Genomic DNA, 24,317 nt, shown 5'->3' with positions numbered 1-24,317 from the left:
GAGCACAGCAGGGTAACTCCCTTCGAAGCCAGGGCACAGGTGATGCGTCAGGGAGCATGCGGGGTCACGTGCTCCCCCAGATTTGCTGCCTGGCTTTTACTGAGCATGCCTAGTAATACTGCTGTTAGCCAGCTGCCATCACTCTGCCCCCCCACACACACACACTGTCGGCAGGCATGAGTCGTCCCTACCCCAGGGACACCTGTTCGAAATCCTCTGGGGTAAACACACACACACCGGAATAGTACAATGAATATAGGAAGGGGAAATATTTATTTACAGAGAGATGAAGGTAAAAAAAAACAACAGGGGGAATGTGTGTGTGTGTGTGGGGGGGGGGGGGGGGGGGGATAAAACAGGCTGAGATCCAACACAAGGCCCCAGTGGTACCAGAACATAAAAGGGTAGATGCCAAGCACTGCGTCTACTCAGAGTTCAGGAGTCCTGGGCAGAGTTCCAGTGCAGTGCTGAGTCTTGGGTGCTCCTAATTGCCTTTGGCGCCATTGAACTTTCCCCAGCAAACCCCTCCGGAGCCCTCTTCTGCCGCTCTCTGCAAAGCCCCACAGAGCAACAACCTCCCCACTTGCCTGGCTACAGCCTCCCTCTTTATTCCCAATGCAAGGTCACAAGCCCCAGTACTCACGGCCCCATACAGCTCTGGGTGACAGGGATACTGGGTTCAGCTCTGGTTTGTCCTCAGGTCATTCCTTCCTGTCACAATGCTCCTCCTGGGTCTTGTCCTGGGTGTCCCCAGTCAGCTGCTCTGTCCCTCCTGGGCTTTGGACAGGTTCTCAGCTGTTTCTTTTATTGGGAGCTACAGACACACATGCCCTGTCACTCTCCCTCTCTCCACCCTCCTCCCCATAGGTGCTGACTCCATAGGTGTTCTAGGGCTTGAGCACCCATGGAAAAAAATTAGCGGGTGCTTAGCACCCACTGGCAGCCATCTACCCCCTTCCCCCAGCACCTCCCATCTGCCGGTGGCCCCACTGATAAATTCCTCCCCCTCCTCCCAGCGCCTACCGCCTACTGCAGTCAGCTGTTCCACGGTGTGCAGGAGGTGCTGGGAGGGAGGCAGAATAGTGAGGGTTGGGTGTGCTTAGGGGAGGGGGCAGAACTGGGCAGGAAGAGGTGGGGAAGAGGCCGGGCAGGGGCAGGAAGAGGCAGGGTGGTGGTGGGGACTTGGGAGCAGAGGTGGGGTGTGGGTAGTGCCTGGGGCAGAGTGGGAGGTTAAGCACCCCACCCCACAGGCCTGGGGGAAGCTGGTGCCTATGCTCCTCCCCCTGGAACACCCAGCACTTCCTCTGCCCCAGGACAGGTTTTAAAGGGACCGTGCTCTCTAAACCCCAAGGGGGTTACAAATATGTTAGCTTTGTAAGTGAAAGTAGTGGAAGAGTTTAGCCTCCCTGCTCATCAGTTGAGCAGTGCTCAGCTCCTTCCAATGGTTCTTCTTATTCAACCCTTTGTCCCTGCTACACAGTGTGTGGTGAGAGATATTGTCTGTGTTCATCAAAGGGAGAACCAGTCCCTTGTTCTTGCTCAGGAAACTGCAGGATTATGGAGCAGCTCATCCACCATCACTAGAGAAAATGAAGTATATGCACATAAGCTAGAACAGCAGTAAATGAGAGGCAGGGTTGCCTAGTGGATAGGGCAGTGGACTGTTGCCTAGTCTACCCTACAGAGTTGGGTCGATGTAAGACAGCTTACGTCCATCTAATTATGTCAGTTTCCACACTACAGCCTTGCTCCATGAAATTGACAAGAAATTCTGGCTCCCAGCTCGAGCGGAGAGTCCAGGAGACAACCATGCTCTGGGTGTGGGGCTCCTGGCAGGGAGCTGGGAGCCTCAGTGCTGTTAGGCTCCAAGCAGGCAATAGGGAGCCTGTAGCCCAGGCCTAATTTGATGGTGTCCAGTTTGCAAATTAATTCCGGTTCTGCAGTTTCTTGTTGAAGTCTGTTTTAGCTAAAGTTGAGCAAGTTTGTGAATAGAACAGCCCTGACATTAACCTTAACTTTACTTGCTGTATATTAAATAGGAATCTGACCAGATTAACTGACCAGCCGCACTCGTGGACTCACATTTGATTATTAATTTAATGGGAAATAGGTTTTGATAACGGAGTAATACAACTTTTGGCTCATTACTGAGCAATGTAGGATTGTCACAAGTTCATTTATTTCTTCTGTAGGGTTGGGCTCTGATCCTGTCATCTCTGTGGAGGGACATCAGGATGGAGGGATCCGGGTTGTGTGTCGATCAGCCGGATGGTACCCAGAACCCGAGGCTCAGTGGAGAGATCTCCAGGGGCAGGTCTTACCATCAGACACTGAAAACATATCCCCAGAGGCCAATGGCCTGTTTCAAACAGAGATTGCTATTGTTATAACAGAAGAATCCAACCAGAAAGTGTCCTGCTGTGTCAGGAACCTCCTTCTCAACCAGGAGAGAGAGTCAGCGATTTCCATAGCAGGTCAGTGACCGTCAGTGAGACACTGCAGACATTGGCAGAGAGTATTTGTCATTGTGTCTCCTGTTTATTGGCCTGAACCTTCAAGGTGCTGAGCACTTCTTGGAAAGTCCTGAGCAACTTCCAAAACCAGCAGCTGGCCCGTGCCAGCTGACTCAGGCTCAAGTACTGTTAAACTGTGGTGTAGATGTTTGGGCTTGGGCTGGAGACCAGGTTCTAGGTCCCTGCGAGGTGAGAAGGTCCCAGAGCCTGAGCTTCAGCCTGAGCTGGAAAGTCTCCACTGCAATTAAACAGGATCAATTAGACAAGCCCAGGGTAATCACTTAACAAGAGCACTCTAGTCATCCATTGCTCTGGGTGAAAGGAGCAGGAATCTGGAGGAGTTTTTACTTTGAATTTCCAGACTCAGGTTTTGTTTTTATTAAAATCCTTCATTAACATATTTTGGGCCAGACTCTCTCAAGTAGCTGAGCCCCTCTGAGCTCAGGAGAACTGGGAGGGTCAGTTTGCACTGGCCACAGCTTTGATATCAGTTAGACAAGCCCAGGGAATGCTTGAACTTATGTCAATGGGGGATAGGTGTAGCATAGCAGAGCTCCACCCAACCCCCAACACACCCTTTCCCATTAATTAACCATCTTCACTATATGCAGAAACAAAATCTTGTCTAAGAGCATCTTAATTTTTAGAAAAAAGTTCAGATTTTATGTATTATTATCTACCAGATAACTTGGTTAATACAGAATGAATATTTCCTCACTGTCATTATAAGGATATTGCATTTGTCAAGCAGTATTCACTTGAGATCTCAAAGTGCTGCACTGCTAATTATCCTCAGTATTACGTGATTGTTATGTTCACAGCATACACACAGAAAGTTAGAAACAAAACGTAAATACTCTTCCTGTAAGGCTGCAACGTAACTCTGCTTTATTTCTGAGAATCCAGAACTCTAACACACAGCAGCTAAATACAGAGAGAGACAAAGCAGGCTGCTCCCTAAAGCAAAAAGGCAGAACTCTACCCACTTTCCTTTAGGCTGTCTCTTTGAAAGCTGAATGCATAAGACTGACATTGGATGCACCCTACAGAGACCCCTAGCCTGCAAGCAGGACAAGGGAATCCCTCAAGATTTAAAGTGACAGCTGGTGATTTTTATAGTTTTCAATACACCACACTAATCACTTAGGAAGTACCCTGAGGTCAGCCATTGCTCCAGGACCCAGAGAAGAGGATTCTGGAAGAACTATTTACTTTGACTTGCCAGGCTCAAGTTTTGATTTAATTAAAATCCTTCATTAAAATATTTTGAGTCAGATCCTTGAGCCCCAGTGAGCCAGGAGAGTCGGGAGGTGTCAGGAAACTGGTTACAATTCTCTAATTTTGAACGTCAGTCTGCACTGGCTGCAGCCTTGGGATCAGTCAGAGAGGCTAGGGACTGCTTGAATTTATGCCAGTGGGAAATAGGTGTTGTGATTGGTTGGACCCCTTGGGAAGCCATAAGAACATAAGAACGGCCGTACCAGGTCACACCAAAGGTCCATCTAGCCCAGTATCCTGTCTACCGACAGTGGACAATGCCAGGTGCACCAGAGGGAGTGGACCAACAGGCAATGATCAAGTGATCTCTCTCCTGCCATCCATCTCCACCCTCTGACAAACAGAGGCTAGGGACACCATTCCTTACCCATCCTGGCTAATAGCCATTAATGGACTTAACCACCATGAATTTATCCAGTTCTCTTTTAAACCCTGTTATAGTCCTAGCCTTCACAACCTCCTCAGGTAAGGAGTTCTACAAGTTGACTGTGCGCTGTGTGAAGAAGAACTTCCTTGTATTTGTTTTAAACCTGCTGCCTATTAATTTCATTTGGTGACCCCGAGTTCTTGTATTATGGGAATAAGTAAATAACTTTTCCTTATCCACTTTCTCCGCATCACTCATGATTTTATATATCTCTATCATATCCCCCCTTAGTCTCCTCTTTTCAAAGCTGAAGAGTCTTAGTCTCTTTAATCTCTCCTCATATGGGACCCGTTCCAAACCCCTAATCATTTTAGTTGCCCTTTTCTGAACCTTTTCTAGTGCCAATATATCTTTTTTTAGATGAGGAGACCACATCTGTAGGCAGTATTCGAGATGTGGGCGTACCATCGATTTATATAAGGGCAATAATATATTCTCAGTCTTATTCTCTATCCCCTTTTTAATGATCCCTAACATCCTGTTTCCTTTTTTGACCACCTCTGCACACTGTGTGGACATTTTCAGAGAACTATCCACGATGACTCCAAGATCTTTTTCCTGACTTGTTGTAGCTAAATTAGCCCCCATCATATTGTATGTATAGTTGGGGTTATTTTTTCCAATGTGCATTACTTTACATTTATCCACATTACATTTCATTTGCCATTTTGTTGCCCAATCACTTAGTTTTGTGAGATCTTTTTGAAGTTCATCACAGTCTGCTTTGGTCTTAACTATCTTGAGCAGTTTAGTATCATCTGCAAACTTTGCCACCTCACTGTTTACCCCTTTCTCCAGATCATTTATAAATAAGTTGAATAGGATTGGTCCGAGGACTGATCCTTGGGGAACACCACTAGTTACCCCTCTCCATTCTGAGAATGTACCATTAATTCCTACCCTTTGTTCCCGGTCTTTTAACCAGTTCTCAATCAATGAAAGGACCTTCCCTTTTATCCCATGACAACTTACTTTACTTAAGAGCCTTTGGTGAGGGACCTTGTCAAAGGCTTTCTGGAAATCTAAGTACACTATGTCCACTGGATCCCCCTTGTCCACATGTTTGTTGACCCCTTCAAAGAACTCTAATAGATTAGTAAGACACGATTTCCCTTTACAGAAACCATGTTGACTATTGCTCAACAGTTTATGTTTTTCTATGTGTCTGACAATTTTATTCTTAACTATTGTTTTGACTAATTTTCCTGGTACTGACGTTAGACTTACTGGTCTGTAATTGCCGGGATCACCTCTAGAGCCCTTTTTAAATATTGGCATTACATTAGCTAACTTCCAGTCATTGGGTACAGAAGCCGATTTAAAGGACAGGTTACAAACCCTAGTTAATAGTTCCACAACTTCACATTTGAGTTCTTTCATAACTCTTGGGTGAATGCCATCTGGTCCCGGTGACTTGTTAATGTTAAGTTTATCAATTAATTCCAAAACCTCCTCTAGTGACACTTCAATCTGTGACAGTTCCTCAGATTTGTCACCTACAAAAGCCAGCTCAGGTTTGGCAATCTCTCTAACATCCTCAGCCATGAAGACTGAAGCAAAGAATCCATTTATTTTCTCCGCAATGACTTTCTCGTTTTTAAGCGCTCCTTTTGTATCTCGATCATCAAGGGGCTCCACTGGTTGTTTAGCAGGCTTCCTGCTTCTGATATACTTAAAAAACATTTTATTACCTTTGGAGTTTTTGGTTAGCCATTCTTCAAACTCCTCTTTGGCTTTTCTTATTACATGCTTGCACTTAATTTGGCAGCGTTTATGCTCCTTTCTATTTGCCTCACTAGGATTTGACTTCCACTTTTTAAAGGAAGTCTTTTTATCTCTCACTGCTTCTTTTACATGATTGTTAAGCCACGGTGGCTCTTTTTTAGTTCTTTTACTGTGTTTCTTAATTTGGGGTATACATTGAAGTTGGGCCTCTATTATGGTGTCTTTAAAAAGCGCCCATGCAGCTTGCAGGGATTTCACTTTAGTCACTGTACTTTTTAACTTCTGTTTAACTAACCCCCTCATTTTTGAAATTAAATGCCACAGTGTTGGGCTGTTGAGATGTTCTTCCCACCACAGGGATGTTGAATGTTATTGTATTATGGTCACTATTTCCAAGCGGTCCTGTTGTAGTTACCTCTTGGACCAGCTCCTGCGCTCCACTCAGGACTAAATCTAGAGTTGCCTCTCCCCTTGTGGGTTCCCGTACCAGCTGCTCCATGAAGCAGTCATTTAAAGTGTCGAGAAATTTTATCTCTGCATTTCGTCCTGAAGTGAAATGTTCCGAATCAATATGGGGATAATTGAAATCCCCCACGATTATTGGGTTCTTAATTTTGATATCCTCTCTAATTTCCCTTAGCATTTCATCATCACTATCACTGTCCTGGTCAGGTGGTCTATAATAGATCCCTAATGTTATATTCTTATTATAGCATGAAATTTCTATCCATAGAGATTCTATGGAACATGTGGATTCACTTAAGATTTTTACTTCATTTGATTCTACATTTTCTTTCACATATAGTGCCACTCCCCTCCCCCCCCCCCCCCCCCCCCGGCACGACCTGTTCTGTCCTTCCGATATATTTTGTACCCCCGGAATTATTGTGTCCCATTGATTGCTCTCAGTCCACCAGGTTTCTGTGATGCCTATTAAATCAATATCCTCCTTTATCACGAGGCACTCTAGTTCACCCATCTTATTATTTAGACTCCTAGCATTTGTGTACAAGCACTTTAAAAACTTTTCACTGTTTATTTGTCTGCCCTTTTCTGATGAGTTAGATTCTTTTTTATGTGAATGTTTCTCATCTGATCTGGCCCCTACTTTATCCTCTTCCATCCTCTGCTCCTGACTATAACCTGGAGATTCTCTATCATTAGACTCTCCCCTAAGGGAAGTCTCTGTCCGATCCACATGCTCCTCTGCAGCAGTCGGCTTTCCCCCATCTCCTAGTTTAAAAACTGCTCTGCAACTTTGGTTTAGGTGGAGCCAATCTCTCCTGTATAGGCTCCCCCCATCCCAAAAGTTTCCCCAGTTCCTAATGAAACTAAACCCCTCCTCTCTACACCATCGTCTCATCCACGCATTGAGACTCTGAAGCTCTGCCTGCCTACCTGGCCCTGCACGTGGAACTTGATGTGCTGAAATAAAACTGAGTCTACCTGTTCTGCTAGCACGGGCCCCCTTTAAACTGTCTTGCTGAGCCAAGCTCTTAAAACCTCCTCCAACACACACACAGGCTGGGCCACATCCAGCTGCAGATCAGCTCTGGGAAGTCTCAATTTAAGGGACTTGCTCCAGTATTCAGATGTCCACCTCCCTTGGAGACCCAAAGATATATTATGAAGTTTGCCCCCTCCCTCAATGTGGAGAGAGGTGTGCACACTTCTTGCCACGCCCCCCGCAATAGAAATTACAGAAACTGAGTTTAATAATAAACAAAACAAATGTTATTAACTATAAAAGGCAGATTTTATGTGGTAAAAGGGGTAACAAACAGAACAAAGCAGATTACTAATCAAATGAAATCAAACACACAAACTAATCTTAATACACTAAAGAAACTGGTTACATATAAGTTCTCACCCTAAATGTGGTTCTAATAATCTTCTTCACAGACCAGACACCCTTCCAGCCTGGGTCCATTTTTTCCCCCCGTTCAGTCTTAGTTCTTTCCAGCAGTCATCCCAGGGGAGAACTGAGGACCTGGATTACCTCACTCCCCCCCCTTAAATAGGATTTGCATAAGGCAGGAGTCCTTTGTTTCCTAGTTTGAAACCCCCCCCCCCCCCCCCCCCGCTTCTCGTGGAAAAGTACAGAATTCAAGCTGGGTTCCAGTATCAGGTGACATGGTCACATGCCTCTGTAGGGCCCCTGTAGCCATTCTTCACAGGCTGACCCACAGGTTCATGGGAAGACTAAGCTCTTTTACAGTCCATCGTCTCTTGCTGATGGGCCATCAGCATTGTCGGGCTTTTCCATTGTTGTACCTGTAGTGTTGGCAATGGGCGTCACCCAAAGTAGCATAGTCGAAATACAGATACATAGTTAATATTCCTAACTTCAGATATAGAAATGATACAGGCACACAAATTGGATAGTCACATTCAGTAAATCAGAACCTTTCCAATGATATCTTACATGAGCCATCTTGCATCAAGTATATCTCAGTTATGTCATATTAATAAGCATATTTTCATAAATAATATGGAATGACACATCACAGGTGTAGCATAGTAGAGCTGCACCCTACCCCCTCCTTACCTACAACAGCCCCCATCCCATTAATTAACCATGTTCAGTAACCAGGCTAAAGCTTGGACTTTCATTAGCTGAATAATAAAGCACAAAGGAGCCACATCTCACCGTGAGATTCTTTTAACTAGTCACAGAGTCACCATTGTCACAGGGTCCTGCCTTCATTCTGCGTGTGTTTATACCCAAGTTAATGGCACTTTCTCTTGCAGAGCTGTTTTTCCCACGAGACAATCGCTGGCAGGTGGCTCTGGGGGTGATCCTGGCTGTCCTCATTCCCCTGGCCAGTTACTGCATCTGGAGGCAGCACAGAGCAAAAGGTAAATTAACAAGAGGCAGGAATTTGGTGTGTGTGATAGAGAGACATTAAAAATCAAAACCAAAGATAGAGAAACCGGGATTAAGGGGATTTGATTCAGTGTTCGTCAGGAGAGTGTCAGGCAATGGGAGTCAGGCTGAGGGTGAAGGGGGAGTTGAATAAATTATGGCTTCATATTTGAACTGAGAAATGTCAAGTGGGTTCCCCCTTTCAGATCTCACGCAGGGTTCCCAATAAAATGTGATCCTGAATTGTTCCAAGGTGATCAGCCTGGCTCATCCCATGAGAGACCCAGGTGAGGCTCGGTGAGCTGGGCTTGGAGCTCCGACATACATAACTGGGCTCCTTGAAGGAAAACCACGATGCAAAGTGTTTGTGTGGGTGGGTGGGGGGTGTTTAGGGCCCAGTTCTGCCCTTCAGTTCTGCATGAACTCCCCCTCCCCACACAGCATCTAGGTAAGTAGGAGCTGCAGATGTGCCAAGTAGTGGCTGTGGAAATGGAAAGGTTAGCAGTTACTTTTCTACTCTAAGATTTGCTCAGCCTGTGTTCCTGTTACAGGAACGGGACAGTGAACTCTCTGTTGTAGTACAAGTGCTGAGCTGTAGTTTTTTTTTTCCTTTTGGTCACAAAAGGCAGACATTGTCCTTCAGTGATCTCTGCGTTTATAGGGAGCTGGGGTTCTCATAGCTGCCTAGGGGGTCTGAATGCCCAATTTTTATTTACAGTAATGGGCACCGCATGTGCAAACACCCAAGGCAGCTGTGAAAGTCCCACCCAGAGGGTTTTCTCACCTGAAGTGCTGTGAACTGTATGTAGAGATGTACCAGTGTCAGAAGAATTGGGAAGGGGAAATGTCTGTTACAATGATTTCCCAGTGGGGACAGAAGCAGGTAATTCAGAGAAGCAGAGAGGAGCTGTGCTGTTTACTTGTGCTTTGTACTTGTGAAAGTTGGAACTGGATGTTGCACCTTTAGAACTGTCACCTACACACTCTGTCAGCACCAGGTGTGTTCTGGTTTAGTTCACGGCTTTATGTGGGCTGAGTCCACAGTATTGCTGTCAAGGCTGATTCCCTACTCTGGCACTTTGAGTGCAGAAGGTGGGGGCCCGTAAGGATTCTAAAAATTAATACTGGCCACTCCAGGCTTGTATTAAACTCCCAAGGTTAGATGCTGCAACCACCCAAATGCAAAACCACTTGGAACCCAGGAAGGTGCACGTGGGAATTCCTTCCTGTGGGGTACCCTCAAGCCCTTTCACTTCCCCCATCGCCAGGGAAGAGCTGAGAAAGGAAAATAAAGAAATCAACTGTTGCCACCAGCTAATGAAAAAGTCATGTGCACAAACCTCTTAAGACACAAAAATCCAAATCCTGTTCTTAAAAAAGGTAATTTTTATTAAAAACAAAAAGAAAGAAAATACATCTGAAAACTCAGGGTATTGCTAGATTTTAAAAGAGCAATTCCAAAAATTAAGCACCAAAAATAGTTTTCTGGGTGTTCAGTTTAAAGATTACAAGCAACAAAAGCATCTGGGGTTAGCACAGCGGAATCCACAAGCCATAAGAAATAAACAAAATAAACTTAATTGTGTCTTCCTACACATTTTCTGATCTACTTACATATCTGGGTTCCAAATAAGCAATTCTAGGTATCATTCTGATGATTTTCATACCTGGCCTTCAGCTTCTCACAGCATAACTGTTGCCCTGTTCCCCTCTTCTCCGGAGAACAACAACAGACAGACAAAGAGAAGTTTTTTTCCCAATTTTAAAAAGTTCTAGCCTTCCCATTGGCTCTTTTGGTCAGGTGCCCACTCACTTCCCTTTACCTATGCGTGCAGTCAAACTTTTTAACCCTTTACAGGTAAAGCAAGTAGAGAACAGCTACCATGAGGGAGTCTATAGCTAACTGGCTGGCTGGGTGTCCACAAAAGGGACCAACCCCCCCACCCCCCCGCCCACCCATTTATCACAATTGCCAACCCCAAATGTTCAAAAATCATGAATCAGGCTCACCAACAATCAGGAGATTGGCTTTAAAATCATGGGATGATGTAAAAATAATAGATGTCGTGTTCTTTTTATTTGCCTTCTGCTTTTTGAGCCTTTAGGGTGCACTGGAGTCACATTTTGAACCTTTCTCCACAGCCACAAGGGCTAGAAACATACTCTCTTTTTAAGAAGGGAGGCTGAAATCATCACATCTCCACTTGACTCCAGGAGCTGGGGGTTTAAGGAAAACAATAATTATCATAAGACTCATGACAAAATCATGAGAGTTGGCAGCACTGATTAGGTGACAGGGATTAACTCATTTTGAGTGGTGTATAAAATTTGTCTATATGCCCAGAGAGAATTCTGTTGGGCTCATTTCCGAACACTAAACCATCAGAACAATTAACTGTCACTGTCTTGTTCCCTGGGCCTTTCAGAGAACTCTCCGCACCAGCTGCGGGCACAATTCCTCACATGGGATCCCCCCATGTTCTGTCCTTTCCACGGCCATGTAAAGAGGGAAGGGGGAAGATTTCACTCTCAGTGACCGTGTGTGTGTGTGAGTTTGTTCTGGTATCCAGGACCATGAGGCATTTCGTACTTGGGGGAAGGGAGGGAGAATGTATCTCCTCTCCCTGTTTTAGCATGCACAGAGGTCACACTGTATTTGGATGGAGGAGGGAGGGGCCTGTATTCACTGTTCCTCACCGCAGCAATCTTTGATGACAGGTAGCTGCCCCACTGCCCTCTGCCCTTGCCCCATTGCCGCCCTCCCCAGTACCTCTCCTCATCCAGCTGTGAGGGAGAAGCACAGAAGTTGGGTGTTTCTGCTAAAATGATCAGCAGTGAGATAATTGTAAATGGTGACAATTAAATTGTCATCGATCAGGCCTTAGTGTCAGCCTCCCAACCCCACTGTGCTGAGCGTGAGCAGCAAACAGTGCTGCCTGCAGAGTCAGGCAGATCTCAGTGGGCTGAGCACTGCTTACACCCAGGTCACTTGCTCAATTATACCTTCATACCCATCAAAGCTGGGCACATTTTAATAAATGGAGGGTGAGATTTTCACCCACACTTCAACCCCTTTATGGTCAGTAAAAAGACCAGAGCAGCATAAAAGGGCTTCAGAAGGCCTGGATGCAGCTGGGGGAGGATTCTTCCAGTGCAAGCAGTGCAGGGAACATCTGCAGACTGCCCCCTGACGACCCACTCACAAGCCCTATTGAAGGGGTGTATGGGAGATGGGCCTGGGAACAAGAGGGGGGTGTCAGGAGAGGGGCCCAGGGCACAGTGCTGTAGAGATCCTGGGCCATGCTGCTGCCCTTCACCCAGGGAAAGGCTGCCATAACTAAAGGCACAAGCTAAACCAGAAAAACTCACTCCCATTACGGAATAAGAGCGCTGACATGGGGCATTATACCGCTGTAACAAGAGCAGTTTAAATTGCCACCTTACCATACACTGGTGTAACCTTACTATGCAGACAAGCTCTGAGTTACAGCGGAGGCTGCTTTGGCACCCAGAGCACCCAGGATCAGGGGGATGTAATGTGGGCTTAGCCCTCCTGTGCCCCTGGGCTCCGGGTTCTGAGCACAGAATCTCACCCTGAGAGTTCAGATCACGGAGCACAATTATGTGGCAATTCTGTAACTAGAGAGTTGCTTATTTCATTGCTTACATAGGCCCAGGGCTGCATCCAGCTGGGCTCACCCCCAACCTCAGCCCTGCAACCTTCAAATGGGTCCCTCTCCACCCCCCCACCCCCAGCTATATAACCCTACTGATTTTCAAGAAAAGCAGAAAACTGGAAAAACTAATTTCCACTAAAATCAGGCTTTTCTGATTTCCCCCCGTATCCATAGGGTTCTGAGCAGGGTGGGGAGGGGAGGGGCCTGGCTGGAATATGTGGATGAGGAGTCCAGCTGGCAGGGGCTGGCTGAAGAGGAGGCAAGAAGCCCCGCTGGGGAGGGGGTGACTGGAGTGGAATGAGGGGCCTGTTAACCCTAACTCTGACCTCACCCTCACCTTAAACCCTGACCCTGAGGTCACTGCCTCACCCTGTATCTTGAGGGATCAGATGGTGATTTTAGTGGAAATCAGGCTGTTACCAATTTCCAGTCTTCATGAAAATCAGGAGGGTTCTGCCCACTGATGCCTAGAACATGCCCTGAAACACTGGAGCTGATGGGACGTGGTTTTCAAAAGTTATCCCATTACAGACAGACAGAAATGCCATCGAGTCCAGTGTGGGGCCTCCCTTCACTCAGCCAGAAGGGAAAGGAGACGGCCATTTACTCAGTGTTTTACCTGCACTTGGCCTTGTGTCCCCAGTATAACGCGGGCAGTGAGAGTAGCTAGAGGCAGAGCGCCCCTGTACATGTTCTCCTTTCTACCAGCAGAAAAATGACTCCAATGAGTTTGCAATAATTGAGTTAAATCTTCTGCCTTGTAACACATCTCTCCTGTTCTTCACTTCCAGCGGCACATCAGGCAGAGAAAGGTGAGGTCCCTTTGTTCATTTCACTGGGGAGGGGAGGGGGAATCTCAGACTTTACAAGAAGTTTCATAGACCCTCTGGGCAACTCTCAGAGCTCTCACTGTGAACAGAAAGTCATTCTGGTTTGTGTGGTGCACAGAGAAGCTCAGCCCCTCCTCCCTCACACTCAACAGACCCAACCCCCACTCACTGAACTCACAGGGGTTTTGTTGCTCCCACACAGCTGGGGGAGGGAGCGGGTTTGGTTCACTCTGCGTGTAGCCAGCACTGTGCCCAGGCTGTGAGCTGGCTGTAGTAGTTCACATCCTCGTGTAACCCTGTCAGGCGGGTGGTGGCCAGGGACATGGTGGCTGATGATGTCATCATGCTGCTTGTGACAATGTCACTCTGCCTGTCTTCTCTCCTGTGCTGATTGGCTGACAGCTCCAACCCCCTCACACCCAGCCCTGTCACCCCAACCTCACTCTACCCCCTGCTCCCCTCCCCCATCCCTTTCCATGTAGCTCGTCCCCTCCCCCCTGCACAGCGCAGTGTGACTGTTAAATGGTGGCACTGACGTGCCGTTTGCACCATCCCTCTGCTCACTCTGCTTGTGTGTTCTGTCCCTTCCCTGCCTGTGCCTGTCTTGTCCTGTTAGACTGTGAGCTCTTCGGGGCAGGGACTGGCGACTCCTCCGTGTCTGTGCAGTGCCCAGCATTGGCCTGGGCTGGCCGCTAGGCACTGCCATAACACAGAGGGGGCACACGCTTTGTTACTCATGTAGGCTGAGCTGTACACCCAGGTGGGCCCTCAGTCCCACTACAGCCAGGTCCTTCACCCCACCCCACCCCCCATTCGGGGCAGATCCCTGTTGATCTGTGCTTCCCCTCCACAAGATCATGTGATATTGACTCATTTCTCTTTATTTTATTTTCAGACAAACTCCAGGCTGAGCTCAGTAAGTTCCATTCCCCCCAGTATCACCCTGTGTGACATTGTCTCCTGCTCAGCGTGTCGGTGTTCAGGGGCGTTCTCACCCCTCTGTCTGTGTTTGATTGCAGGGTGGAGAAGCGCCCAGCTCTACGCAGGTACTGTACATACCACTGATGTTTTATCCATGGTGAGGCTCCATCTCCCCCTGGGAGCTCTCTGCTCCTTTCCCTGCACAGAGCATTTTCCTATGACATTCAATAGGCTAGAAACAGCAATGTCACTGGGGTGGATGGAAAGGGGCAGACAAAAGCCAGGTTTATTGCAGAGCAGGGACATGTCCCCTTGGGACAGGGCTAATTAGTCATGAAATGCTGCCCCCTGGTGTCACCTTTGCAGGGGGTACCTGGGCTCTGCAGGATGGACATTCTTATCTGGCCATAATTGAACTGAACTGCCAAGCTCTCTCCTCCCAGCAGCAGGATCAGACCAGGCTTTAGCCACAATTTCCTTCTAGCGTAACAGGCCCAGACAGGAGCTGTTCAGTGTCTGGATTTGGGGGGAGGGAGGCCCTGTCCCCACTGCAAGGGCAGACACGTTTTTATAACCAGCTTGTGACACTTCCCTGACCCAGTTACAACAAATTGTGCTCACGCGGTAGCTTTTCTGCCTGACATAGGTGCTGACTTTTGGTTTTGCCGGTGGGTGCCCCATCCTGGCTCCACCCCCTTCCCCAAGGCCCCGCCCTCACTCTACCCCACTCCAACTCTTCCTGTCCCCACTCTGCCCCCTCCCCTAGGTCCTCTCCCCTGAGCATCTCCTGCCCACTGCTCACTCCTTTCTGCCCCCTCCTGCCTTGAAGGCAAGGTGTGTGTGTGTTTGGGGGGGCTCAGCCTCCCCCAAAACTGGCAATTTTCAGCATATTTATACACTTCCTTCATATTCTTTTATTGAATGTATGTCTGTCACTGGTATCACAACAATGTCATTATTCAAATAGTAATGAACTACATCATTACATTGTCATGAATTACAGTGTGTTAAAATCATTACACTCAGCTACAAGCTGTCTTCACTAACACCCCTGTGTAAAGACACTGTTCACTCTGTGCTTCACCCCTGCTTAGCACCTGTTTGGGAGCTGAGGCCACGGATGGCTGTGGAAAGGAGGTGGATGGGAGGCACAAGCAGTGGAGAGTCTTTCCCCTCTCCCTTCTTCTGTTCTCCTCTCCCTTCCTTTTGCTCTCCCTGCCCCTTTCCCTCCCTCTTATTTCTTCTCTAAGTGCTTGCTCCCTCCCCTTCCTGATGTTTCCCCTTCTTACTTCCCACCTGTGTCCTTTTACCCATCTCTATGCTCCCCACCTCCTGGTGGCTCTGTGTAGTGACTGCTCCCACCCACACACTCAAAGCGGCAGAGGAGGTTCCTCCTACTGAGGTAGGAAGGGTGGCCTAGTGGTTAAGGCACAGGCCTTGGGCTCAGGTGTTCTGGGTTTGATTCTTTGCTCTGCCACAGACTCCGTGCTTAGCCTTGGGAAAGTCACTTCACCTCTGTATACCCTAGATCCCACCTGCCAGATGGGGCTAATGCTGACCCTGCCTCCTAGGCTAAATCCCCCATCATGGCTGTGTGGTGATGGGGGAAATGGAGATACCAAGGTGGGTAGATTTGGCTGAATTTCTCCATAGCTGGAGAGTGAGAGCCAGCTCCGCGTAGGGGACGGGAGAGTGAGGGGCTCAGGCCATCTCTGCACAGAATGGGGTTGAGGCTTCAGCCCTGCAGCTTCTGCCACTAGGGTGGCTGGGGCTCCCGACCTGGAGACTTCAGCCCCACATGTTCTGCCAGGGTCCAGGGTTTCTTCTCCCCCCTACCCCTCCAGCGTGGCTTCTGCCGGGGTCCGGGGCTTCTCCTCCCTTCAAGCGCAGCTCCTGCCAGGGTCTGGGGCTTCTCCTCCCCCTAATCCACCACTGCACCCAGCCATAGCCTAGCTGGGCTCCCTTGGGTCTCCTGATGTGGCGACGACGCAGGAAACAGAACGCCAGGTTTGTTGGTAGCCAGAGAGCTTTACAAGCCTCAAGCAAAAAGCCTCCCAGGAAAACTTTTCCTGGGGTTTTTATTTCTCTCCTTACTTTGTTTACAACTCTTCTTAGTGGTTACATTCTTGCGCACAGAAAAGCCAGGCAGTATACATGCACATAAGATAACGAACCCATCTCTTGAGCGCGTGAATGCCAGCTGCAAAGGTGATGTCAGGTTGCCAATAAGTTTTCCAAACATAGGCTCTAGAACAAGGTCACTCCTGCCTCATTGCCAAGGGAACAGTTTGCCGTTCTTCAAGGCTTGTGATTAGGGAGCAACACATTCCTACATCCCCCCCTATTTTATTATATATGCGGTGTTTAGACAAAGCACCTTCGGAGGGTAGCATACACAATGTCACTAGATTGGGTAAACATTAAACAAAGCAGCAAAGTAAAACGCCAAAAATTAAAACTAGGACCCCATACTATAAAAGGGTCTTTATCCACTCTAAGGGTGGCTATGACTAGATATAATCCCACCAAGGAGAAAAGACGTCCTGGCGGATAGCTTAAACATAACATTAGCATACACAATTTGCTATTACATGTGGTTACTATTATCAGTAAGCTTAAAACAACACATTTCTTTCACTGTCTCACATCCCAGATGTTGCTGGGTGGTTTGCAGACAGGAACAAGGCAAGTACTTAACAGACCTTGCATTTTCGGGGCAACGGCCAGGCAGAAATCAGATTGATTCAATACTTGTGCCAGGTGGACCCAAATGTCTTGTAATATGGTGTCATTAACATACACACAACTGTCATTAACTTGAAAAAGTAAGTGTCCTGTCAGGTGTAATCCCAGGAGCACTGACTAAAATTAACTGGGCATACCAGGTAGTTTAATTTCCTAGATGTCTTGGTAAATTACCCAATCCCACATGCATCCTCCCCATGGACCCGGCAGGATTCGGTATGTGGGAGCCCACACTCCCTCAACCGGTCCATATGCTTGGAAGGAGCACTAAGAACGTCTGCACTTCCACCCAGAAAGTCTCCAAGTATGTCTCCATGGCCACAGATCAGATGGTACTCCTGATGTGTCTGTAAGGGCAGTGGGCCAAGCTTGAACATGCTAGATCCCACTGCAATGCCTTCCCAGCCTCAGTGATATTCAATACCATCTCTGTCAGCAACTTCTGGGTCATTGTCTGTATTTTGATGTGTTACAGAGGTAATAGTGTAGTAGAGGAGATGGCAGGGGCAATGGCAACAAGGTGCCTTTGGTACTTATCATTTAAAATCCAATTAGGGAAGGCAATACATACTGAAGGACTTATCCAAAACACAGGGCGCAGCCTGTAGAATAAACCCCAAAATCCAATCAATACCACGTTCCCAAGCATGGGTTCCACAAATTTCTTCCTGCCAGTGTATAATTCTAATTCTTTGTTTCTTCACCAGGGGTCAGTTCTTAATGTCTCTTGTAGTCAGGAATTCCTGGACTTTGTGATTTCAAGGAAGCAAGTGTTCCTTCTTCTCTTTTCCTGAAACAGTGTGGTTTAGCATCATACAGGGGAGAGGTTACTAGCACATCACACTGTAATGGTTTTGTGTCTTTTAGAAAAATTCAAAGCAACAATAGGTCTGTCAGTGGACAAGGGAGAGGTTACTAGCACTTCACCTTGTCTTTTTTTCCTTTTTCCTGCTGTCCAGACGGCACAGCAGAACTAGAAGGAGAAATAGGCTTATCATTAGTCAAAAGGTCCTCCCGAGGTGGAGGGGTCTTTTTGCAGTGAAAAGCATGGGTCCAGGCAGTCAGTCCTTGGCACTTCACAGCGGTGTTGGTGGTTAACAGGACTTGGAAAGGGCCTTTCCAGCATGGAGCCAAAGCAGCCTTTCGTTGATGGACTTTACATAGACTCAGTCTCCTGGTTTTAATAAATGGCAGGGGTGCTAGGATCTTTGGATAACACTTTTCTACCTGTGAGAAAAGAAACCTAACACATTTTATTAATGCCTGGCAGTGTTTTGCAAATTTCATTGTTGCTTGGGCACATTTAAGCCCCCCCCCCGTCTTGGGGGTCAGCCAAGTTTTGGCTGTGACCTTGGATGAGCCTGCAAGCTGTATTTTCCTCTCAGTTAACTCATTCTGTGCTTTTTCCTCTTCTCCCTTTCTCGGCTTCTTTTAACCTACAAAGGAAACCTTCCACTCTTCACTCATACACCTTTTCCTAACAATGAACACATACACATTGCCATTATACAGTACATTAATCTTATTCAACGTATGCCATGTACACCCTTCCAGTAAAATAACTTTATTACAGAGCTTTGGAGCAACAAACCGGGACAAGCACACCCACTTTTGAGGAGTGCACTCAGTACAACCTCAGGTGTCTAATTGCTTTCCTCCCTCCCCAGCCCTCTGGCTAGAAATCTGAGGTAGCCAGAAGGATCCCATGGGCAATATGGGGAGTGGGTTAACCTTCCATGTCCTTGCTTCCAAAGACTGTTGGTATGCAATTTTTAACAACAATTTTTGCCATAAAACACAAAAATAATCCCTATTGTGCCAGTAAATGCATGGTACATTGAATGCTGTTCAGCTGGCATCCGTTTTCTCTGATGATCTGAAAAACAAAAGAACAGAGGTCTACCCCTTCTGGGCAGTCAGTCATTGCTTAAAATGTTTCCTTGTATTTGTTCATAGGCAGCCCAGATTTCAGTGGCTTCTACCTTATTAGTTAGAAATTTGCATTAATACAGATGCTTTCTGGCTTGCTTCCAAATCCAAAGCTATCCACGGCTTAAAGATTCTTACTTAAGAAGTCACAATTAACTTTCCCAGACTTTTGATTGCCTTTTACTTCTAACTCCTGCTTTCAAACACACAGTAATCTGAACAAGACAACACAACCTATATTGGTAGGTTTGCATTTCCTTTACCTCTGCTACAATATACACTGCACATATTCTGGGGAAAAGCGGCCACTGCGCAACCCATATGGGCTCATCAGTGAGCCAACGGAGGGGGAGGGCCGTACGCCTAATCATCAATATGGATGGTGGCAGTTAAAGCAGTTCCCCTGAGGCTTCTGCCCCTTGTACAGGGCAGCTGCCAGCAGGGCCATCTGATGGGTTTGAATGCCTACATCAGTACACGCCTGCAGCAACTCCGCCAGGGTCGAAGGACTTAGAGAACTCGCTCGCAGCGGGGACCCTGCGAAACGCGCGACGGGCACACTGGCCAATGATGGGAAAAGCTGCCCGGGGCGTGCCCACCGCCTGCTCGGGGATGCTCGAAAACTACCCTGTGCCATATAACTGCTCAGCAAGATAAGCCCCCCCACCTTGTGCTGCTGCTGCAAGCGCCTCTCGCTGGTACTCGCTGTCCCACACAACGTATTGCGCGGGAGACAGCACCATGCGACACATGTCTTTCCAATCTTGGGGGAGCAAGTGATAACAGTTTGACACACCTTTCAAGATCCCCCGGAGCTCGTGCAGAACCGAGTAGGGGAGAGCCTCCCAGTCCACTACCCGCCCCCCGTTTCCATTATCCCGCCTAGAGACGGGGAACGCCTTGAACCCACAGCTTAATTCCTTGTCGGTCAAGAGACCGGCCTCGCGCACCGGCTGCACCGCCGCGGCGACAGCGCCCCCCCGCCCGACCGGTAGGCATGGGGGCGCCGCCACGGGCGGCGGTGCAGGGGGGGTCAGCTGCGGGCAGGAGGGGGGTGGCCCATCACCTGGGGGCAAAGGGGAAACCGGCTTAAGGCTGTCGGGGCCGAACCCCTCCAGCGCCTCCTTACAACACTGCCAGAGCAGCAGGTGCTGAACTGGGGCACGGGGTTCACTATACAAGGCGATCCCAATCCGTATCCAATCAAAAAGCTGTAAAGACCCACAGTCCGGATACCAGGGGCACTGGCGATCTGGGTGCACTCGGCATATCCAGCCGGTGAGTAGAGGGGTATCACGTCGGGGACACCAGCTGTGGCGACGATGCAGGAAACAGAATGCCAGGTTTGTTGGTAGCCAGAGAGCTTTACAAGCCTCAAGCAAAAAGCCTCCCAGGAAAACTTTTCCTGGGGTTTTTATTTCTCTCCTTACTTTGTTTACAACTCTTCTTAGTGGTTACATTCTTGCGCACAGAAAAGCCAGGCAGTATACATGCACATAAGATAACGAACCCATCTCTTGAGCGCGTGAATGCCAGCTGCAAAGGTGATGTCAGGTTGCCAATAAGTTTTCCAAACATAGGCTCTAGAACAAGGTCACTCCTGCCTCATTGCCAAGGGAACAGTTTGCCGTTCTTCAAGGCTTGTGATTAGGGAGCAACACATTCCTACATCCTGATGCTGCTGTGGCCGGAGTCAAGCCTGGCTGGCAGGGAGCAGCCACACACGTGGACACCATGGCCATCAGCCCAAGAGGCGTGGGGTGGCCCCAAGTGAGCAGGGGCTGGCTGTGCTGCTGCTGATAGCCCCACGCCTAACCCTAAGGCTTTTCTTTTTTCTGAGACTCACTCAGCCCCTGCCGGAGCAGGAAGGCGGGAAACAGCTGATCTGAGCCTGCCTGCCAGCCAAACAGCTAATCGCAGCTGCGTGCAGGCTGCCCCTAGGAAACAGCTCATCTGCTGAGGCACCCGCAAAACACTTGATCCCTGGTTGCCAACAGCTGGTCATCCCAGTGAATGCAGAGCACCCCCTATTTTTTTTCCGTCTGCTCCACATACACTACCTGTCCCCCTACCCAGAGCACTGTGTCCCCATCCCACCCCCGGGAGAAGGCACCAGCCCTTGCAGGCTACTGTTCGTTTTGCTGCCCCAGGCACCAACCTCACGAAGTAGGACATGGCACTAAATCTACTCCGCACCCCCCACAGCAGTGACCCCCAGAGCTGGTAGTCTGCCCCCCTGCCCTCCTTGCATCTGCCCCTCTGCTTGACCGCCCCCCAACCCTCCTGGGGTCTGCCCCTTCCCACCGTCTCCCTCTTAGTGCCCACTCCTCCCCTCACTCTCCCCATTCCCCTCTGGTGCCTGCCCCACTCCTCACTGCCTTTGTCCCCTGGTCACTTGCCCCTTTCCCCGTCCCCTCCTTTGCCCACCTCATGCCCCTTCCCTCGCTCCCCTCTAGCCCCCTGGTGCCAACCCCTCCTTTTTTCTCTGCCTCCCTGGTGCCTGCCCCTCCATTCACCCCTTGTGTCCGCTGGTGCAACCCCCTTCCCTCTGTCCCCCTCTGCCCCAGTGCCTGCCCCTTCTCCTGCCCCTTTTGGCCCCCTGGTGCCCACCCCTCCCCTCTCTCCCCCTAGGCATCAAACCCTCCCCCCACCCTCTACTCCCTGGTGCTGCCCTTCCTCTTCCATTCCTCCCCTCATCCCACTCTATCCCCTGACACCAGCCCCTCCCTCTCCCTGTTCTGCCCTACAGTGACTGCCCCTGCCCTGGATACCTCCTCTCCCACAGGTTCCTGCCTCATTCTGTCCCCCTGGCATCTGCCCATTCCCTCCCTCCCCCCCATGCTCCTGGTGCCTGCCCCACTCCTCATCCCCCCACTCCGGCACCTGTCCCTCCTCTCGACTCTGATCTGCCCCTCTGGAGTCCACCCCTCTTCTCATTTCCACTGCCCCTTGCCCCCCCCATTCCCCTACACCCCCTTCCCCCTGCTTCCCACCCCTTCCTTTGCTTCCCTGTGCCCCCTGGAGTCTGTCCCATTCTTCTTGGTGCCCACCCCTCCCCTCCCCTCACCCCCTGGAACCTGCCCTCCCCTTCCCCATCCCTCTGCTCCCCACCTTCCTGTTGTTCCCCTCAAGTTTTCTCTCATGGGCAGACAGGGCCCTGACTCTCCTTAAAGGGCAAGACTCCCCCCCCCCCCCCACTCACCTAGCGATTAACGGGGACGCAGATTAATTTACCTTTGATCTCAGTGACCAGCCCCTGCCCCCAACCCTGACTCTGTGACTCTCTCCCCAGTGGACGTGACTCTAGATCCAGACACGGCAAATCCCGAACTCATCCTGTCTGAGGATCGGAAACGTGTGAGATGTGGAGACAAACGCCAGGATCTGCCTGACAATCCTGAGAGATTTGATCCTTGTCCCGCTGTCCTGGGCGCTGAGGGGTTTGCGGGCGGGAGGTGTTACTGGGAGGTGGAGGTGGGAGACAAGACGAGATGGGATCTGGGTGTTTGTAGGGAATCTGTGAGCAGGAAGGGATGGGTCACAACCACACCTGAGGATGGATACTGGGTTGTGTGGCTGAGAGAGGGGGAATACAAGGCTCTCACCTACCCATTGACCCCCCTCCGTGTGAGAGTCAGGCCCAGCCGGGTGGGGATTTTCCTGGACTATAAGGCGGGTGAGGTCTCATTTTACAATGTGACTGACAGGTCCCATCTCTTCACTTTCACTGGCACCTTCTCTGGGACACTCCACCCTTATTTCTATCCTGGTGTCAACACTCGGGGTACAAATGCATCTCCCCTGATAATCTGCCCGGTCCCAGCTGAGGCCGGAGGGAATCTCTGTCCCTGACTGTTACACCCGCGGCACAGACTGTCCCCTCCCAGCGCTGCTGCTCTTCCCACCCCCAGTGATGGGGGCCAGTTACTGCAGCAACTGGACTTTTTGTGCTGACTGGGCGCTGCCAGTTTCCCTCTTCAACTGGAGGTTCCAGTCGAAAATGAGACACCTGGCAACCCCCAGCCCTCACCTTTCCCCGTCCCCTGCCTCAGGGGTAGCAGATGGTGATGGATGGGGGTCATTCACTCCTGTCAGAATTTTCTACCCCTGAGCAGAGTATCAGGGGAGACATATCACATGGCATTGCTAGATCTACTTTTTGTTTTAAACATGATGTGTTATGAACATTTTCAATGTAATAATTCAGTTTTGAAGATTTATTCACAATATGCCATTCCTGTGGCAGTGTACCCTAAACTTACCTTGATTATTTGAAAATAAATACCCTAAAATTATCTTGTGATGGATTCATTTGTGTTTTTATCCAGTCTGCTGGTGTCTAGGTGGCATGAGCTGCTGAAACTATTTTTCCTAGTGTGACAGACCCAGACCAGTGGGGTACAGGAGTCTGGTAGAGAGCAAATATACTGGTCACTGGATGAGTAGTTTTCTGTTCCCTGAGTGACCAGACCTATTGGGATCCAGGAAGGATCCCCCCCCCAGCCTAAGGGGGGGTCCACAGGACCTGGAGACCAAAAAATTACGGGGGACAACTAATAAAAGAACAGGGACAGGAGTGAGGTCAAAGGGTCAAACGAAGCGAACCAGACGGGGACACCGAGCAGAGAACCCCGTACAGCGCTCACTGCTCCTCGAAGGCATCAAGGGAGTCAGTGGACGCCGCCCAGAGAAACTCTGCCCAGATACGTGAACGAACGGAGCACCTGAAATACGCCCCACAGTCACAGGAAACTCCATCGGCCAACTTCCTCACTCTGGTTTTATAGATGGCCAGTTTCGCTAGGGCCAGAAGGAGGTTGACCAGGAGGTCCCGCGACTTTGTGGGGCGACGGATAGGGAGTGCATAAATAAAAAGGTGAGGGGAAAAGTGCAACCAAAATCTTAACAAAATATCCGTGAGGAGCCGGAATAGGGGCTGCAGCCTGGCACACTCCAGGTAAACATGCGCCAGGGTCTCCCTCACGCCGCAAAAGGGGCAGGTGTCTGGGATAGGGGTAAACCGCGCCAAGTACACGCCCGTGCTCACGGCTCCGTGAAGGAGCCGCCAACTGATGTCCCCGGTGGGCTTCGGGATCAGAGCAGAATAAAGGCTGGCCCACCGGGGCTCCTCACCCTCCAGAGGTGGCAGAAGGTCCCGCCACTTCGTATCGGGGCGGGACGCGAGGGTGAGGATATGAAGAACATGGAGCACGAGCGTGTATAGATGTTTCCTTGGCGCGGTCCGGAACAGAACCGGCTGCAGATGGTGCAGCCGGCTCATGGCGAATGGACGGGGAGGGGGCTGGTTGGGTCCACGGGGCAGGGGCCCGATGAAAAAGTCTGGCGGGCTCGGAGTGGAGGGTGGGTGGGGCATGCCCTCTCACAGGACCCGGTCGAGATAGTCCT

The 24,317-nt window shown here is 49.4% G+C and overlaps 1 protein-coding gene across 8 annotated transcripts in view; it reads left to right on the top strand.

Moving 5' to 3' along the window:
* LOC135975007 (butyrophilin subfamily 1 member A1-like) overlaps nucleotides 1-23,206 on the top strand; it is a 47,901-nt gene extending 24,695 nt beyond the window's left edge. For all 8 annotated transcript variants that reach the window (XM_065564991.1, XM_065564995.1, XM_065564994.1 and 5 more), the window contains 6 exons: nucleotides 2,193-2,474; nucleotides 8,695-8,802; nucleotides 13,278-13,298; nucleotides 14,212-14,232; nucleotides 14,336-14,362; nucleotides 22,204-23,206. In XM_065564991.1, coding sequence (XP_065421063.1) covers nucleotides 2,193-2,474; nucleotides 8,695-8,802; nucleotides 13,278-13,298; nucleotides 14,212-14,232; nucleotides 14,336-14,362; nucleotides 22,204-22,763 — 1,019 coding nt within the window. In that variant the 3' untranslated portion in view covers nucleotides 22,764-23,206. The remainder of the gene's footprint in view (nucleotides 1-2,192; nucleotides 2,475-8,694; nucleotides 8,803-13,277; nucleotides 13,299-14,211; nucleotides 14,233-14,335; nucleotides 14,363-22,203) is intronic.
* Nucleotides 23,207-24,317: the final 1,111 nt, after the last annotated feature.

Source organism: Chrysemys picta, chromosome 12 (genome assembly GCF_011386835.1).
Source record: "Chrysemys picta bellii isolate R12L10 chromosome 12, ASM1138683v2, whole genome shotgun sequence".
Classification (NCBI taxonomy): Eukaryota; Metazoa; Chordata; order Testudines; family Emydidae; genus Chrysemys; species Chrysemys picta.
Note: the sequence above shows the minus strand (reverse complement) of the source record. Positions and strands in the feature narration are given on the sequence as shown.